Below are 20597 nucleotides of genomic sequence, written 5' to 3'. Positions count from 1 at the left end.
CAAGTTGTCACATATATGTACACAATGATGTACATGTTTTTAAATAACAGCACTGTAATAAATGATTGTCTAAAATTCTGATAACTGTCACATTCTAGCTGCAGTAAATCACATTAATCAACCTAAATAGATACTTAAATAGAAGTTCAGAAATGTTTCATATGAAGTGAAAATGCAGCTAAATTAAATTTTATCTGTTTCTTGCTTCTCACTACAATTCTTTTCACTTCTCAGCTGAATAGTAAAGGATGTTTACACCTCACACTGACAACATGCTGGGGACTGTCTGCTCTCTCATCACTTCTCATCACTTCTCATCTGTTTCATAGCCCATCTTTTGGAGAAAGACATTTCACACATGTTCTTTCTGTGTTTGTTGGGAGATGCTAATGCAGTGTTAGTGTTTATTCAGATACCCGCTGTCCACTCTAGGTAAAGAAGGTGTTCTCAGCTGCAACACAGAGAAATGGTTGAATTATGTTAGATGGTCTAAACATTAGTTTCTTTTTTTTTTATTCATATTTCACATTTAATTACAACAGCAATGTTGACCAAATTCTGCATAAAAATAAAAAATAACTAATACCAAATAACTTATAATGTTAGTACCAAACACCAAATACCAAATAAATATCAAAGAACTCTCTTACTGTATTAAAAGCCAATGAATACAAAAGTGTTTTAATATGAGATTTAAAAGGATTGACAGCAGGAGCCTGTCTGATGTGTAAGGGTAGATCAGGGGTAGGCAACTGCAGGCCTCGAGTGTCAGTGTCCTGCAGGTTTTAGATGTGTCCATGATCCAATACAGCTTATTCAAATTGCTAAATGACCTCCTCAACACGTCTTGAAGTTCTCCAGAGGCCTGGTAATGAACAAATCATTTGATTCAAGTGTGTTGACCCAGGGTGATATCTAAAACCTGCAGGACACTGGCCCTCGAGGCCTGCAGTTGCCTATCCCTGGTGTAGATTATATCACAGTTTAGGCGTTACAACCCCAAACGCTCGATCGCCTCTGTGAACCAGCCTCGACCTTGGTATGGCTAAAAGCAAAAGATCATTTGATCGACAAGATCTAGAGGGCACACAAGGCTGTAAGAGGTCAGACAAATACCCCGGAGCCTGTCAATTCAGGGCTTTGTAAGTCAACAATAACATTTTAAAATCAATTCTGAAGTGAAAAGGGAGCCAGTGAAGATAGCAAGCACCGGAGAAATATGTTCACATCTATTGATTCGTGTCAGAAGACGAGCTTTTTACGATGTTGTTTTAATAAAGGTATTATTCCCTTCGTGCTTCTGGAGGCCTTTGTATAATTTTCCCATTTTTCTGATTATATGCTTCAATCAGAATATATAGATTATGATGCCAATTAAGAAACAAATAAAGAAAAAAGAAAAAATATATTATGATGATGTAATAGGGTGAAAGGAGGAGACACAGCTCCTCCTCTTGTTAGTTGTATTAAATGGCTCCTCCAGCACCTTTTCTTCAAGTCAGTTCTTCGTTCACGTCGACATCATGCTGGTGACTCTCTGTGCTCTCATCACTGCTCTAACATGTAACCACTTTGAATTATATTGCACACATATGTATATATGTGTGCAATATAATGTGTGTGTTTCTCTTGACTCTGTGTCTTCTTGTTGTTTGCAGGCAGTGTTGGGTAAGTTACTTTAAAAAAGTAATTAATTACTAATTACTTCGTCAATATTGTATTTAAGATACTTATCTAATTACTGTGTCAGAAAAGTAACTTAATTACTCAATAAGTAATTTAACTAAAGACTTTTTAAAATCCCTATAAACCTTGAGTGGACAAACAATAGAAATTAAACTCTTTAAATAATAAATAAATTTTTTGAAAGACGGAGACTCTACAGTACCACAAAGTGTCTTCCACAATGTAGCCTGCAATCATTTTTTAAGCTCACCTTCAGACGCTTTCTGTGCTGCTGAAGTAAAATCAGGTTTTGCCTGCTTAGCAGGAGTTGCTGCGGTGTTATCCATACCGCGGTCAAGTGAGCCGTCATTTGTGAGCCGCGGTCAAGCCAGCCGCTTCTAGTTGATGTCCAACTTTCAACACATCCCTCCTCTGGGACACCTACTGTACCTCTGTGCCAAGTTTCATACAGATTTACTGTAGAATTCCTCAGATATTAAAGCAAACTTGCATTCAATGCAATACAGTCAATACAATTATGTCAATTTCAAAAATTCATTAAAAATCATCCTTAGTAGTTGAGGTCCAACTTTCAACACATCCCTCCTCTGGGACACCTACTGTACCTCTGGGCCAAGTTTCATACATATTTACTGTAGAATTCCTCAGATATTAAAGCAAACTTGTATTCAATGCAATAAAATTAATACACTACAATTATGTAATTTTCAAAAATTCATTAAAAATCATCCTTAGTAGTTGATGTCCCACTTTCAACGCAGCCCTCCTCTGGGACACCTACTGTACCTCTGTGCCAAATTTCAGCCAGATTTACTGTAATATTACTCAAAAATTAAAGGACATGTATATTTAATTCAATAAACTTACTTAAATATTGCATCATATTCAAAAATTCATTAAAAATCATACTGAATAGTTGATGTCCAACTTTCAAAACCGTCTTCCTCTGGGGCGACCTACTGTACCTCTGGGCCAAGTTACATGTAACGCAAAGTTATTTAAGAGCTAGTTTTATTGCAATGGATGAGTTTACTGACTGATGCGCAGAAGAAATGGTTCTTTATGGAGCCTAGATGGTGTGAATGACAAGACCAAAGACTGAAATATCTTGTACCAAAAATATATTGAATAAATGGGGGAAAGGGGAAATGGAACAAAAATAAGTAATACAACACACAACATAAATAAATGCCCACAATTAAATAATAAATCAATGTGATTGTGCTGTGCAGGAGTCCTTTTTGTTAAGAGTCCTTTTGGTCCTTTGTTAAAGTTTCTTTTTAAAGTTCACTTTTTAAGGAATTCCTCCTTAGGGTCCAGCTTCATACAGTGGGGATATGTGTCCGTAATCCAAAGACGGCAAATTGGGGGAAAAGAACAAAGAATGGTCCTACCGGCTCGCCACTTCAATATGAAGAAGATCAGTTTAAAGGGAGGGGAAAAAACCTGACCTGTAGGCCAGAAAAATGTCCATTAGTAAATCAAAATCAATTCAGTTTACCGGTAAACAAATACATTTTTCTGCAAGTCTATGTAACAATGCAAATCATGAATCATCATCATCATTATCATCAACAAATGTACAACAGTTAAATTAGCAATCATCATGGCTACGTAGCTTAATCTATACATTCCAGCAGCGTTCGCTACAAACAAATACAAAAACAACAATAAAGAAAAACAACTGTCTAACAGACAGCATAGCCGAATTCAAGGCAACACATAACAACAATCATTCAATTGCACTTTGTTTCAAAGTAAGCCCATTAAAGTGCTTAAGTAAATAAAAGTGTTCAAAAACAGCGGTTTTTGAACCGGAGTTCTGCTCGCGGTGGGAACGCCGCCGAACAAAGTCATTTTTAATTGCGAAAACGATCGACTGGTTACTAACAACTAAAAGGTTGTTATTGGTAGATGTTAAGAACACTTACCGCTGAGGTGAAATGAGTTTATAGATGAATTTAGGGGAGAAACGCTTTGTTTTCCAACGCCGTTCTATATGCAACAAGCTTACAGCCACAGCAGGAGTCGAACCCGGAAGTATCCCTCCACAGCTGGTTTTCATAGTTGCCGCGACGTGGAAGGAGCCAATCAGGAGAGGGACCTCAAATCAGCTGACGTGGGTCATGTGACAGGGTGTAGTTGATATGGGTTACATACATCTCAATCTGCTGTAATCTTTATCAAAAATTGAAAGAACAATTATATGTCAAGGCTGGCTGTGTGCCTTTCAAAGTGACAGTAAATAACAGAACTCAGGCACATCAGGGAATAATCCAAAAAGCGGTTTTATTAAACAAAAACAACATACAAAATATCCCTAACCCATACTACATAACCTAAAAAGAAACATAGTGGAAACAAAGGGACACTTAGAAGCACAAGAAAACAATACTATACTGAAAGGGCAAGAGACACAGCCCAAACATAATCCACAACTAAAATGCCAAAAGAACAAGTCATCCCACATAGCAGACGGGTCTTGCCTGGATCTGGTGTCAAGCCGGCACTGCTGGCTGACTTCTGGCATGGTAAGTGGTATGTCATCCAGATATGGGCCAGGCCTGGCGTAGATGGCACTGTTTATGTGATGGCATGCTATATCTGGCCTGATTGTGGTTCGCTGTATGTGGCCCAGGCTCATAGAAAACAGGTCTGGCCCGGATCCGGCATCAAGCTGGCACTTCTGACTGACTGGTGTCATGGCAGGGTGTATGTCAACCAGATGTGGGCCAGGTCTGGCAATGATGGCAATATTTATCTTCATGTTTTCCTATTTTAGTTAGAAGACCCAAATGCCATGTTGCAATACTATACTGCTATGGTAGCCAACGTTTCAAATGCAGGTTTGTCAAGTTTGTGAGTGTACACTTTATCCAAAACATAGTGAGGGTTTACTCATGTTTACCACCTGGTAGCTGTAGCTCAGGAGGTAGAGCAGGTCAACTACTGATTGGAAGGTTAGTGGTTCGATTCCTGGCTCCTCCAGTCTGCGTGTCAAGAGTATGAATGTAGTTAGGAAACACTCAGTTTAGAGAAAGTGTGTGATTGGGTGAATGTGACATGTTGTATAGAGCACTTTGAGTAATATGGGAGAGTAAAAAAGCGCTATATAAGAATCAGTCCATTCACTGTCTGAACAGAGTTTCGTCATGTTACTTTTGCACTATTATGTTCCAGCACATGTTGTTATTACATGGCTTGATTAAGGTACACATTAGGCTGACATCTGGGGCCAGCACAGGGCCAGCAGGGTGTCTGCAACTGGCCTTGTGCTGGCCCATGTGTGGGCCACCTCTGGTAAACCAGATCTGGGCCACCAAAGGGCCGTCATTCTTTGCGGTACGCAGGCCATGTGTAAGCACATTGTGTGGGACAGATCCGGGCCATACCAATTTTGCTATGTGGGAGGAATTATGTAAAAATAGAAACATCATAAAAATGAAAATGAACATAAATTAAAATGTACTGAAATGAACATCAGTATGGCTATCATTATTTGCTTGGAAAGTCTAAAGTTCCATGGCTTTGAACAGCCAGAGAACACAATGCCCAGCTTAGAGTGACTAAAAGTAACTTCTTTTAACATTCTGTCATTCTGCTTCTATATCAAAAATCCACTAAAAATAGTCATTTGAAAAAAAATATTCGCCATTTTTCATCAGTTTGGGTTCCTCTGTTTATAGCAATTTTTAGAATAGAATCGAATACCTTTGTCACTATACAGTTGTACAGTGAGATACAGAGCATCTCCTACTCATTGCAAACATGCTGGGGGGCTGGCTCTATCTGCCTTAGTGCAGCTGCCGTACCATACTGTGATGCAATAACTTAGCAGGCTCTCAATGGGCGAGTGGTGGAAGGTCAGCAGAGGATGTCTGGGATGATTGCATTAAAGACTGAGCTGTAGTCCACGAAGAGTATTCTGACGTGGCTCTGCCGCTGTTCTAGGTGACTCAGCACCGAGTGGAGGGTGATGGCGTCTTCTGTGGATCTGTTTGCGCGGTATGCAAACTGGTGGGGGTCGAATTCTGGGGGGAGGTAATCCTTGGTGTGCTGAAGGACTAGTCTCTCAAAGCATTTCATGATTACCAGTGTGAGGGCCACAGGGCAATAATAGTTCAGGCTGGTGATGGGAGACTTCTTTGGCACTGGGATGATTGTGGCTGATTTTAGACAGGATGGGATGGCTGCTTCATCCAGTGAGAGGTTGAAGATTCTGGTGAAGATGAGGGTGAGCTGGTGGCCACATGCTCTTAGCACTTTACCACGTATTCCGTCAGGACCGGCCGCCTTCCTGGGGTTCACTGCTAGGAACACACATCTGACATCGTGCTCCGTTACAGTGAGTGGAGCAGTGCAGGAACCAGGTGAGGATGAGGATGGGAGCAGGGTTGAGGCAGATGAATGCTGCTGTTGTGGTGTTTCAAAGCGGGCGAAGAAGCTGTTTATCCTCTGCTAGCTGCACACTCAGGTTTTCTGTTTTCACAGTTCTGCCTCTGTGGTTTATGATGTCTATTATTCCATGCCACACCTCTCGTGTGTTGTTGCTGGACAGGTGGGACCCCTTTTCAGGTGAGCTTGAGCAGCCCTGTACAGAGCTCTGTCAACAGACCTAAAGTTGGCATCGTGGGCTTTGAGGAGTGTGCAGACCTCGCTGGTCATCCAGGGTTTTTGGTTTGGGAAAACCCGAATGCTTTTGTCCACAGTCACATTTGCAATACAGAACTTGATATAGTCCAGTACTGATCCTGTGAAAGTTTCTAATGCAATATATTATACTTTACCAATGTAACACTGCAGGCCAAATCAGTTTTGAAAATATCTGTGAATTTTGTATTAAAAAATGCAGGTATCTCTCAGAATTTATTTTTATGTTATCAAAAATGTATTAAAAGTACAAGCATGAAAAATTACAAGAATGCAATAAAAAATGTAACCAAACAAGCTTAATTTACAGTTTGAAATACAGAAAATAATGAAAATATATAAATAACTACCTATTAATCCCCATATCCAAGTATCAAGAAGTGTAAAAACAAATTACATTCTTTCCTCAGTTTCTATTAATAAGACTTAAATTTACATGAAATTATTCAAAATTATATACATTATTCATAAGGTGACAAAGAATTCAGAAACAACACGGAGAATGTCTTGATGCATGCTCAATCATCCAGGTAATTAAATCCCTAAAGTTTGATTCTGTTCATCTGGACGTAGTGTTTTCAATGGGAGAAAAGTTTCGTCACTCATCCAAGTGACTTCTGCGGTCTCAGCTGACTGCAGGTTTCCCCTATCTTATAATAATAATGGATTGCATTTATATAGCGCTTTTCGAGACCCTCAAAGCGCTTTACAATTCCACTATTCATTCACACACGGGTGGAGGCAAGCTACAGTTGTAGCCACAGCTGGCCTGGGGCAGACTGACAGAAGTAAGACTGCCATATCGCGCCATCGGCCCCTCTGGCCATCACCAATAGGTGAAGTGTCTTGCCCAAGGACACAACGACCGAGACTGTGGGAGCTGGGGCTCGAACCGGCAACCTTCTAATTACAAGACGAACTGCCAACTCTTGAGCCATGATCGCCCTATAAACAGTACGTTGCATTTTCAGTCATTATGCAATGTACTGTTTAAAAGAAAAAACTTTTTTTTGCCTTGACAACATACATTAATCTTAATTTCAAATAAGTAGTTATTTTTCACACAGAGAGCAATACCATTCTCCAGCCTCTGCTGTCCAAAACTACTCTGTATTCATCTGGAGGCACTGTGTGTGAAACCACTTTAAATTGCTCTCATGCAGGAACAAAGCAATTGTATAAAATGAAGTGAGGGAATGGAGCTATAAATAGATTAATATAGAGATATGAAAATAAACTTATATATAGACATAGGAACACAAGTTTTAACATTAATGTTTCTGGGATATAATAAACAATATAAGCATACAGGTGTCTAAGCAAACATTGTGGTATACAAACTGAGAGAGTGCAGTGAGTCATGTTTATTCCTGTTCAATATGTGTCTGACACAAGTGGATGAATTAAAAAGTCTGACAGCAGCAGCAACAATAGGCAATGGCTTCCTGATGACTTTCTATCTGTTTAAATCTTTTTCTTTTATGCCTGTATCCCAGCTTGAAGAGTCCTGGACCCTTTTTCTAGTCAGTGGGTGTGTGGGCAAACAACTCTGGCTTGTCACCCAGTTGGATTTCCTGGTATTTGTAAGATGGCACTATCTACAAATCAGGACACATTAACTATGATATTAAAAAATGACATGATGACATAGTCCCTGGTCAGTTTACCGAGCATTTCTCAGTTTTGTTCTTTATAGTTCTGTTCATCATATCATTGTTTGTGAGTCCTGGATTATTTGGTGATATGTATACATTATGTATTCTTTTGTTTTCAGTTCCATATTGCTTTTCAGTGTAGTTCTTCTTCAGCGTTCCACAAGTGGATGGAACACTTGTGAAAATACTCCAGTCTTGTCTTCATGTCTGTTTATGGTTTTGTCTGTGTCAAGCTCGTGTGTCTTAGTCTGGGTTTTAGTTTGGTGGCCTCTTGCCTCTTTCTTGTGTTGAGTCTTACTTCCACTGTCTTCTTATTCCCAATGTATCCCTGCTGTGTTACGCAACTGTCTCCAATTACCCTAATCGCCATCCTATTTATACATTTTGCCAATCTCCCGGTCTGAAGTACATTATTCTATTCTATTCTATTCTATTCTATTCTATTCTATTCTATTCTATTTATACAGCGCCAAATCACAACAACAGTCACCTCAAGGCGCTTTATATTGTAAGTTTGATTTTACAATTATACATACAGAGAAAAACACAAACATATTTTTCCATATAAGCAAGCACTTTAGCGACAGTGTTAAGGAAAAACTCCCCTTTAACATGAAGAAACTTCCGGCAGAACCAGGCTCAGAGCCATCTGCTGCGACCAGTTGGGGTAAGAGAGAAGGAAGACAGGATAAAAGACATGCTATGGAAGAGAGCCAGAGATTATAACAAGTATGATTCAGTGCACAGAGGTCTATTAACACATAGTGAGGGAGAAAGGTGACTGAAAAGGAAAACTTCAGTGCATCATGGGAATCCCCGGCAGCCTACGTCTATTACAGCATAACTAAGGGAGGATTCAGGGTCACCTGGTCCAGCCCTAACTATATGCTTTAGCAAAAAGGAAAGTTTTAAGCCTAATCTTAAAAGTAGAGATAGTGTCTGTCTCCTGAATCCAAACTGGAAGCTGGTTCCACAGAAGAGGGGCCTGAAAACTGAAGGCTCTGCCTCCCATTCTACTTTTAAATACTCTAGGAACAACAAGAAGGCCTGCAGTGTGAGAGCGAAGTGCTCTAATAGGGTGATATGGCCCTACAAGGTCATTAAGATAAGATGGGGCCTGATTATTTAAGACCTTGTATTTTGAATTCAATTCTGGATTTAACAGGGAGCCGATGAACTGAAGCCATTATAGGAGAAATATGCTCTCTCTTTCTAGTCCCTGTCAGGACTCTTGCTGCAGCATTTTGGATTAACTGAAGGCTTTTCAGGGAGTTTTTAGGACTTCCTGATAATAATGAATTACAGTAGTCCAGCCTGGAAGTAATAAATACATGAACTAGTTTTTCAGCGTCACTCTGAGACAGGATATTTCTAATTTAAGAGATATTGCACAAATGGAAAAAAGCAGTCTTACATATTTGTTTAATATGTGCATTGAAGGACATGTCCTGGTCAAAAATGACTCCAAGGTTCCTTACAAAATTACTGGAGGCCAAGGTAATGCCATCCAGAGTAAGAATCTGGTTAGATACCATATTTCTAAGATTTTCAGGGCCGAGTACAATAGCCTCAGTTTTATCTGAATTAAGGAGCAGAAAGTTAGCGGCCATCCAGGTCTTTATGTCTTTAAGACATTCCTGCAGTTTAACTAAATGGTGTTTGTTATCTGGCTTCATGGACAGATAGAGCTGGGTGTCATCTGCATAGCAGTGAAAATGTATACTATGTCTTCTAATGATACTGCCTAGGGGAAGCATGTATAATGTAAACAGAATTGGTCCTAGCACTGAACCCTGTAGAACTCCATAATTAACCTCAGCATGTGAAGAAGACTCCATTTACATGAACAAATTGGAGTCTATTAGATAGATATGATACAAACCACTGCAGCACAGTACCTGTAATACCTACAGCATGTTTTGCAGCCATCTTTTATGGTGTGGTCTGCTGGGGCGGCAGCATCTCTGCTGGGGACAGGAAGAGACTGAACAGGCTGATCCGCAGGGCCAGCTCTATTCTAGGATGCCCTCTGGACCCAGTGGAAGTGGTGAGTGACAGGAGAATGGTGGCTAAGCTTTCATCCCTCCCACCCCATGCAGAAAACTCTAACAGCACTGAACAGCTCCTTCAGTGGCAGGCTGCGGCACCCACGGTGTGGGACAGAGAGATTTTGCAGGTCTTTCCTCCCTACTGCTGTCAGACTCCACAACAAAGACTTCAACTGATCAAACACACACAAACGAGTTATCTGCTTTAGGCTACGTGTTTGAGAATTATACCACGGGGTCAAGTAATTCTGATTTGAGGCATTATTTTTCACAGGAGCTACATTATCCAGTGTCATATGTGGTGAAGAGGCAAAATCAATTCACCTATATATTGTGTATTGTGCCTTAATTAAATGTTCCCTGGTGTTTCCCAGTTGCAGTGTGTGTTACTACCAGTAAGTTTGGTAGTTCATGAAATAGAAGAGCTTCTGTTCCTGTAATACTGAATGTTGTTTTAAAAGGTGTCCAAAAACAGAAAATAAAGTATTTCAAAAGACAAGGAGTATATCACAATGAATATATAATTTGAATTTATACAATTTAATTAATTCCGGTGTTAGCAGTTAAATGTTATGTATTTAGCACCAAATCACAACAGCAGTCGCCTAAAGACACTTTATGTTGCTGGGTAAAAACACAACAATAATACAAAGAAAACAACAACAATTTAATTACCCAATATGAGCTAACATTTAGTGAGAGTGGGAAGGAAAAACTCCATTTGAAGAGATAGAAACATCTGGCAGAAACAGGCTCAAGGAGAGACAGCCATCTACTGTGACTGGCTGAGGTTGATGAAAAGGAGACAGGACAACATATACACTGTGCAAGAGAGCAAGAGATACTAACTAATGATTAAATGCAGAGAGGTGTATAAACACAGAACGAGCAAAGAAGGAAAAAATTCATATATCATGGGAAGCCCGCAAGAGCCTAGGCTTATTGCAGCACAAATAAGGGAAGATTCAGGGTCACCTGATCCACTCTAACTGTATTATTTCAGCATTAAAACTGAAGGTTTTAATGGTAATCTGAAAAGCAGATATGGGTGTTTGTCTTCTGAATTAATACAGAATAGAATAGAATAGAATAGAATAGAATAGAATAGAATTCAACTTAATTGTCATTGCACATGTCACAGGTACAAGGCAATGAAATGCAGTTTGCATCCATCCAGAAGTGTTTTAGCCATGATATAGATATATTACAATAATATAGGTATGTAAGTATATTACAGAAATGGTTCTATTATGGTGTGATACAATGTACACGGTATGAAGGTATGTTATGAATATGCTATAACTATAAGTATGTACAGGCTGTAGTGAGTACAAGCTATGTACAGGCTATGAACAGGGTATAAATATGAAAAACTATACAGAATATGAAATAAAAAAACTATACAGAAATATGAGATATACAGCTATACAGAAATGTGAACTATGCAGGTTACAAACAGCTGTAGAATTAAAAATTATCGTATTGTACAGAATGATGTGAGCTGCATCCACAGAAGAGAGGCCTGAGAGATGAAGACTATGATTCCCATTCAACCTTAAAATTCTATAGGAACCACAAGTACGCCTAATATTCCAAAATTAAAATCTGGATTTCAAAGCGAGTCAGTGAAGACAAGCAAATATGGCTGAAATATGCGGTCTCTTTATAGTCCCTATCATGACTCTCTCAGCAACACTTTTGATCCATCAATATTAAACAATTATTGATGCAGCGGATTTAGATGAAACCTGGACCAGAGGTACAGTAGGTGTCCCAGAGGAGGGATGCATTGAAAGTGGGACATCAACTATTAAGGATGATTTTTAATGAATTTTTGAAAATTACATAATTGTAGTGTATTGACTTTATTGAATTGAATATAAATGTCCTTTAATATCTGAGGAATTCTACAGTAAATCTGTATGAAACTTGGCACAGAGGTACAGTAGGTGTCCCAGAGGAGGGATGTGTTGAAAGTTGGACATCAACTATTAACAATGATTTTTAATGAATTTTTGAATATACAACCAGACTGTCACGATGGTTGTATTGGGCTGTTCCATTGCAATATGTGTGCGCACGTGCACGTGTGAGTGTTCGCGCGCGTGCACGTGCGCGCGGGTCTAGGCTTTCAATCGGGATATAAAGCGAAAAGGCGGTACCGTAAAGAGTGGTGTAAAAGCGCAAGGAAATTTATGCGGCGGAGAAGAAGCGGCTGGCTTGACCGCGGCTCACAAATGACGGCTCACTTGACCGCGGTTTATCCATGGATGATGAACAAGGATCACTCAGAAGTGTTCGTCTCTGCTCTCGTGTCAGGCGCTTCAGTAGATTACTCGTGCTATTAACAGCGGCCGATAGTTTTTACATATTACTGTAATGTTCTTGTCTGCTTGTTTCAGAAAAGTGAGGAGACGGGAATATGTCCATTTCGTAAAACAGCCACTCGCTTCAGCCGAATCCGACATCTTCCGCTTTAGAATACGACTATGCAGCAAACTGGCGCGAAATGACGTGCACCTGCACTACAGCGATGTTAAAGCAGCAGAGTTTACTTCTACGTTTAGAAGATAAATTATTAAAATTAAATAATGATATTCAGCGAGTTAAATTTTTTTTACAATGTAACGCAAGTACATTGTAAGTAACTGTAATTAAAATACCTAAAAATGAACAGTAATCAGTTACTCTACTTTTTCAGTGGAAAAGTAATTTAATTACAGTAACGCGTTATTTAGTAACTCATTACACCCAACACTGTTTGCAGGTGTGAGTGGTGTAACGGTGGTGACACAGAAACCTCCTGTTTTATCAGTGAGGAAAGGAGAGACAGCCACCATGGACTGTAACCTGGGAACTGTTACTAATGATGCTGCTTGGTGGTATAAACAGATTCCAGGAGGAGTTCCTCAGTATGTGCTGAAGATGTATCATAGCTATAGTTCTCCAGGCTATGGCTCTGGGTTCCCTTCCCCAAAATTCACATCCACTCATCAGTCAACATCAGATTATCGTTTGATCATCAAAAATGTGGAGGAGGGAGACTCTGCAGTTTATTACTGTAAGACATATGACAGCTCTGTTAAGGAGTACACATCACAGTGATTTACACTGTGACAAAAACTTCCTCACTATTACTTCTGCTTTTTGTGCACAAACTCAGTGCACCATATAAACAATTAGTTCTTAAACATTGCTCTTTTAAATGTATTCATTGTATTTCTTTATTTATTTCCACTTTCACTTTAAATAAACAAAGCACCAAAACATACACATAAAACCTCACATCATCAGCTTTTAATATTATTGTGCTGTAAAACATGTTTGATGAAAAACATTCTCAACATGTTAACTGGTTAATCTGATTTCAAGCCACAGTAAGAAGAAAAAATGAGACCACACAAATCCTCTTTATATTACAGTTCATTCATTTCACTAATTCATGCTTCACTAAAATTCAGTCAAAATAAAACAAGACTGCATCAAACTCAGATCAGATCAGCTAGTTGCACACAGCAAAATTGTAAGTGTAAATTTAACTCTCTTAGTGTTAATTTTAACACTATCCCGGTGTTTATATAATCCTCACCGGTCCAGTGTTAAAATTACTCTTTCAATAGTGTTAATATTTTAACTCTTTTGTAGTGTTAATTGTCTAACACTCACAGTGTTATTTTGTTACACTTTATAGTGTAACAAAATAACTTTTGTAGTGTTAATTGTCTAACACTCAGTGTTATTTTGTTACACTTTTAAGTGTAAAACAAAACACTGTGAGTGTTAACGTGGTTAAACAAAATAACACTGCGAGTGGTTTTTTTGTTACACTTAAAAGTGTAACAAAATAACACTGAGTGTTTTATATATATCATTTCAACAGAAAAATAAATGTAATTAATCTCTACCAAGCTTGAATGTGCTTGATTTAAAGGCTCAAGAAAAAAGATGCATAAACAAATTAAACAATAAACATTTTATTCCAAAGGAAGTGTTCCAAGCACCAATACAAACTGGCCACCAATTTGCTGCCTTAATACAACTACAAATAAAATAAAGGAACAACATATAAACAGTCAACACCAGTATGTGCATGTTGCAGGTCAAAGGGTTTGTAAATGATAAGATTGTCTGCTTTTATAACATCCTTTTCATCAGTCTCAAACACTCTGTAGGCATGAAAATGCTCATTGAAGTTATCAACCAGAAGTTTGTCCACAAGGAAGAACGTAGTACTGTCAGCTAAGAGGATCGTTGTTATTCTACCAAATACAGGCATTTCATTTTCAACATTAATGCAAATGATTAGTCCTTTTCTGTACTCTGTTCCAGAAAATTTGATCCAGCTAGAAGAAAATAAGTCTCTCGGTGCAGCATGCAGTGCTCTTGCAAACATCTGTGTATTGTCCTCACGGTCCAAATTAAATGATTTTAAGGGTCCATATTCGATGTGGTTTAAAGGTGACGTCTCCCAGTGGTATCCTATGAAGATTTGATGTTTTCTTGCAAGTGACTTTGTAACATTTTTGAAGTTTTTTACAGTATTTTTGAAAACCTTATGTTTAGCCTCAAATCGCATGCTCCACATATGTATCAGAGGCCCAATTTTTCTTATGCAGGAAGGATAGTGTATCATAAAGTGATGTTTTGGGATGAGGTTCCTATTTGGATACAACTGTTTAAACAAAACATGATGTTCTATTATCAAATGCTTCAAATGTATAGTCATGCCTAATGTAAGAGAAGGAGAAAATATTATGTTAATGATCTGTAATAAAAGCAACAGCAAAGTCCAGTTTGGGTTTCCCTCAGGCAGAAGATCACCAAAAATGAGTGGAAGGTTTCTTACAAGGCAAAGAGTCTGCATGGAATTGAGCCCTATGCTATTACCACTGCTGTCCAGGTTAATCCTTGTAGGACGATTTTTGCGCTCCAAATACCCGTAATCAAAAGCGTAAACTCTTGAAAGCAGATCATTTTTTGACAAAACATTTTCAGAAAGACACTCCATCAGTAACTTTATCTCATACTGAGCCACCCCTTCGAGAATGTCGTGCATTATGTCCAAAGAGAAATTGTGCCTCCCTGCAGGCATCTCCATCAAGCTGTTGAGGCACTGTCACTGTTGATCTTCTGCGGTTTGGTCCTTGCGCTTGAGGAGATGTGGCTACCTTCTCTGGCCTCCGATCTCTACTCCTGGACATGGTTTTGAGGCGCCATGCTAAATATCCTGTGCCTTTTTCTCCATCATAGAAGTGCTCCTGTCAATGTATTTTCAAAAATGTGGAAAAATAAGTAAATCACTAAGTGATCTTAGAATTGCAGTTATAATTTTATAACCTAAAAAATTACATTTTTATCTATAGGGTTGTAGTTTGATAGATAGATGTTTTCAACAATTGTTATGCATTTTATGATAAATTCCTACTGTCAGCAAAGATTTTAATAATCAATTACATTTTTAGATAAGCAACTAAGAAAAAAATGTACTAAAAGTTTTTGTTTTTCAATTTTTTAACTGATGAATTATATGTCAAACAAACATTGAAAAGTTACAGTCTATAAAGCTAAATTGTCTTCAGGTATGAAGTTTGTTTTTTTTACTTACATAGCCTTTTGGAGAAAAAGGATCCTTCAGCAAAGGAAAAAGTGTAATGATTCCCAGGGCATACTTCTCTTTCTGCTTACGTGAAGGAATCCTCATTTACAGCAAAGAAAACAAATACAAACAGAAAAATCAAAATAAACCCTGCCACTTTAATAATAATGTGGTTTCCTAAACATAATTCAGTGTTACACGTCTTGAAAACAAAGCAGTCCTAGATCACCTCTTTTGATCTGAATTAGTTTTGTTTCTTCAAAACCACTTACCCATGCATCTCAGTCATGTGACTAGCTAGTATGTTAACAAGCTGCCTGCGCGTGCGATGCTGCAGTGATTTCTCAGACTTGTACTCCTCCAAGACATCCTCACCTCCAGGTTTTATGCGCAATGCATTTTCTACCATCTTCAACAAAAGAATTGTCAATTAGCACATGTATGTTATTAAATAAATCTAACCCACCATTACAGATTCATACAAAAAACTAACATTAACAGGGTACAGAGCAACCCCACTCCCACACACCGAAATCCCATCAGCAATGCATTAAGTTATCTTCCATCCAATTCATTCGCTTCCACTTATCCTTTCCAGGGTTGCGGCTGGAGCCTATCCCAGCTGTCATAGGGTGAGAGGCGGGGTACACCCTGGACAGGTCGCCCGTCTGTCACAGGGCTAACACACAGGGACAGACATCCATTCGCACTCACATTCACTCCCACGGGCAATTTGGATTTTTCAATTAACCTAACCGGGTACACCGGCTTCCTTACCACAGGGAGGAAGCCGGTGTACCCGGAGAGAACCTACGCAAACACGGGGAGAACATGCAAACTCCACACAGAAAGACCCAGCCTGATGGTGGAATTGAACTCAGGACCTTCTTGCTGTGCGGCAGCAGTGCTAACCACCGTGCCACCGTGCTTATCTTACCTTGCAAAAATTTTATAAGTTTAAATGAAACCATATTTATATTGTGACAAGCTAAACTTACAATAATAATTAGCTAATTACATTTTTAAAATGCATCTAAAGTACCTCTTTTGCAGCCTCTGACTCTGAAACTTCTGTGGTAGGCTTGTTCTTGGCCCCAGTGCTCAGTCTACTTCCAGTAACGGGGATCCCCAAATCTCTGTGAAGATCACTGTCACTTGAGGACAGAGACATGGTATCCGTGAGGGACGATGATGTTGAATGAGCTATAGAAAAAAAAAAAACAAGCTTAAAAACATGAAAAAGAAAGACAAAACTAATGGATGACTGACCTAGAAGAGGGGTGCAACTCTGGGGTATCATACTACCATATAACATAACTACATACAACTTAAAATAATCAGAATGACAATATGGCAGAGTCATTTAAGTTCTTTATTTTTATTTATATTCCAAATTCAACTAAAAAGAAAATAGCTTTTTTGCAGGAAGGGGGATGGAGTGTATAAATGAGTGTGATAAGGGTATAAGTGTTTCTGAGTGCATGTGTACCATAGCTTTTATTCATGTATTTTGGATCAATTAACATGTGTAAAGTTTTTTCATCAGTTTTAATTATGTAAAGCAATTTGTTTTTATGCTTTCATGAAAAGAGTGTGCTTAATATGTAAAATACAATAATGTATCAATTGTAGTTTGAAATGTTTGCTAATTGTATGCTCAGTTTTGTCTTAATACATTTTAATATCCAAATTGCCACAGCCAAATAGTGTAAAAAAATGTGCAGCTGCAAATCCCTGAACACTCGTTAAAACAAGACTTAACAATGAAATGAAACCTTACCATCTCCTGCTGCACTGTCACATACAGTCAGGCATATGTCAGGATTGGCCTCTATAAGTTCAAGAAAGATGTCTTCCTCCACCGCTGTGTCAGTCTCATCAAAAATGTGCAGTTCAGTAACATCAGGAAGTCCAAACTTGTTTTTCACTAAAGGAAGATGATAACGTGTGACGTAAACATATCTGAAACAGAATTGAATTCGAATGGAACAAAGGCTGTATCTCCAAAGCTAATGTGAAATTCCACATTGCTTTTATTTAAAAGCAGTTTAGCAATGTGACATTTCAGTCACTAACTTGTGTGTTTGCAAAACCAATTTGAGTAATTTATGTGTGCTAACTCAACACTGTTAGTCCCACAAGCAGTCAATCTGGCCAGTTCACACTGTGCATTTTTCGGCACAGTGTGCTGCTTCATGGTCTGCTTCATGCCAAAATATCAAAAATATTTTTTCTTGTCCTGCTTGTTATAAAGATTTACAAGATTGCCACCCACCTTCACTGATGAACTCCAAGTATGTGAAACCTGGCTGTAACCGTATGTACTTCTTGGAACTTTGGTACTTGACTTTCAGCAACATGATGACATCTTAGAAGAAATCCAAAAAGAGGAAAAGTAGGTGTTAGGGCTTGACGTGTGTAAAATGTATGTAAATATTGCAAAAATAATAAAAAGCCATATCAGATAACTCAACCAAGCCTATTAAAATATACATCTTCAAAGGAATGGTTAAATTCTTTGGTGAGCGCACAGGAGAAGGCAGATTAATGTAGCGTTATGTTAATTAGCTCCCAAAGCAATAAACGGGTTCCGCGTTGGGTTCGTAGCCAGTAACTAGCTTTACTGTCAGCAAACACAGTGTACAGTCGAGTCTTAACAGCTTACTTACCGCTGGGCTCATCAACCACTCTTTTTGGCTGCAGTGGTTATTATTATATTTACATGCTTTCATTTAGCGTTTCTCGAGGGTAGCAACTCCTAAGTTTCTCCCTCCCACACAGAACGGGAGGGGGAGTCCCACACGTTCTCCCTGCAGCACCGACTACACTGCCTACAAGGGCCTGTAGCACTCTGCACATATTGCCTTCACATTAAATCATTTATGAATAATGAAAAAAATCACTTCAAGGGCTAAATAGCATTTTGTTTCTTCACCTAAATATACAGGCTGCATGTAGGAGTGACGTGGATTGCAAGTGGCCCCGCCTGACCTAAGGCTTTGGGAAGTTTGATTCGAAATTAAATAAAGGGCGTTTAATAAACACTGAGATATATATTAACAAGTTGTAGTTGTTATATTCTCCCAACAGCCAGAATATGCTAAATGAATATTAGGAAAGTAAGTGGTACTTTGGTGGAGTTCTAGCTAGCAGTAGACCAGCTTAATAAAAAAAACAGTTAAAATTCAAATATGACACTTAAAGATCATGCATTTTGATAGAAATGCTATTTTCTTACTAGTTATCGTGTTACTTGTACTAATATCAATCTAAAACTTAATATTTAACCGAATAAAACTTACCGCAGCAGCAAGAAAAGATGGCGACCGAAGAAGATTCTGAAATGCGCTGCTCCACAGGAAATGAGGGTGTGGTCTAATTTAAAACTCATAGTGTTAAAATGCAGTAACAACTAAAATCCACACTAACACTTTTCAGGAATCCACTTCCGATGTGGTATTTTAACTCGATTAAGTGTTGATCAGACTCCGAACTCTGTTGAATTCAACTAACACTGAAAAATCAACACTGGCATTTTTGCTGTGCAGAGAGTTTTTATTTTGAATCAGCTTTAGTTCATCAGAAGCATGTTAATGAGGTAGAAAGAGAATGTAAACATATACAGATAAGTGAATTTCTCTGTGTTTATTTATTTCTATTGCTTTTTTTGTTTGTTGACGGAGAAAAACACAGGGTTTAAATACACAGGGAGTAACGAGGGGATCAGACACATCTGGGAGCAATCACACAGGGACATGGAGGAAGCAAAACTGGAAATATTTACAAAGGATGCGAGACTATCAAAGTAAAAGAGACACAGATTTGACACGAAAATCCAACTGACAGCGAAGACAGAGTGAACATGGGTCACAGAGACAAGGGTAACTAACACTCACAAGGAGACATGACTGACTGGGGAGACACAGGAGATGAACAAACACAGAGACAGGGGTGACTCGACATGAAGCGGTGAACACAGGAACAGCACAGAGAAAACACGGCAGCAGAGACTAAACACAGGCTGAGATGAACACTAAGGGAGGGAGAACTAAGATCACTGAAAACTTAAAAGGAAACCAAAATCATGAACAACAGTAATCAAAGAATGCAAATCCAAAACCTGAAAGACAAATACTGAGTCGCAGACCCAGTACTGTGACATATACACTGATTAAGTCATTTATATCAGTTTTTGAAGAGCAAATACAAAGAAGATTACCGTATTTTCTGGACCATAAGCCGCTACTTTTTTCCTAGGTTTTGAGCCATGAGGCTTATACAAAGGTGCGGCTATTCTGTGGATTTTTCTTCCACCACTAGGGGCACTCTAACCAGAATTAGAATAAAAAACAAGATAGATGAAAAATCAATGCAAAGAAGAATACGCTACTTTTTCTTTAGCAGATAGAACACGCACAACAAATTACCAACTGGTAATTATTTTCAAATCCTCGCCCCTTCATCGTGGAAACCACACGAAGAAGTTCGTATGATGCAAGTTTTAAGTTGAAGGCCATCGATCTTGCTAACCAGGAGGGAAACCGCGCTGCTGCCCGCAAGCTTAGCGTCAATGAGTCTCTGGTGAGACGTTGGAGGCGGCAGCGGGAAGAGAGCGGCGCACCTTCAGAGCCAACTTCACCGGAGGATGACAGTGCCACGGAGAGCGAGACTGATGGAGACAGATGTGATGAAGAGCTTCTGAGCCTGTTCAACTCCGACACTGAAGAAGACGACTTCATGGGTTTCAGCGAAGATGATTAAAGTGACTTGTGGTTTCAAATACAGGAAAAATGAAGGTAAATAAATAGCGGTTATTTTCTCTTGGTTCTGTTCCGTTTTAATCAGCAAAGTTGCTGCCGTGTTAAAAGGCATTGTTCGGAAAGAATCTGTTCAAGTACATACATGTACATTTACAGTACAAAATCGTTCTGTACATGCAGTAAATATCTAATTTTTCATCAT

The 20597-nt window shown here is 38.8% G+C and overlaps 1 protein-coding gene across 1 annotated transcript in view; it reads left to right on the top strand.

Moving 5' to 3' along the window:
• Nucleotides 1–1523: 1523 nt before the first annotated feature.
• Nucleotides 1524–20597, top strand: part of LOC134626275 (immunoglobulin lambda-1 light chain-like) — a 42590-nt gene continuing 23516 nt past the window's right edge. The window contains exons 1-2 of the mRNA XM_063471938.1: nucleotides 1524–1563; nucleotides 12807–13128. Coding sequence (XP_063328008.1) covers nucleotides 1524–1563; nucleotides 12807–13128 — 362 coding nt within the window. The remainder of the gene's footprint in view (nucleotides 1564–12806; nucleotides 13129–20597) is intronic.

Source organism: Pelmatolapia mariae, linkage group LG4 (assembly GCF_036321145.2).
Source record: "Pelmatolapia mariae isolate MD_Pm_ZW linkage group LG4, Pm_UMD_F_2, whole genome shotgun sequence".
Classification (NCBI taxonomy): Eukaryota; Metazoa; Chordata; class Actinopteri; order Cichliformes; family Cichlidae; genus Pelmatolapia; species Pelmatolapia mariae.
This window is presented reverse-complemented; position numbering and strand designations above follow the sequence as displayed.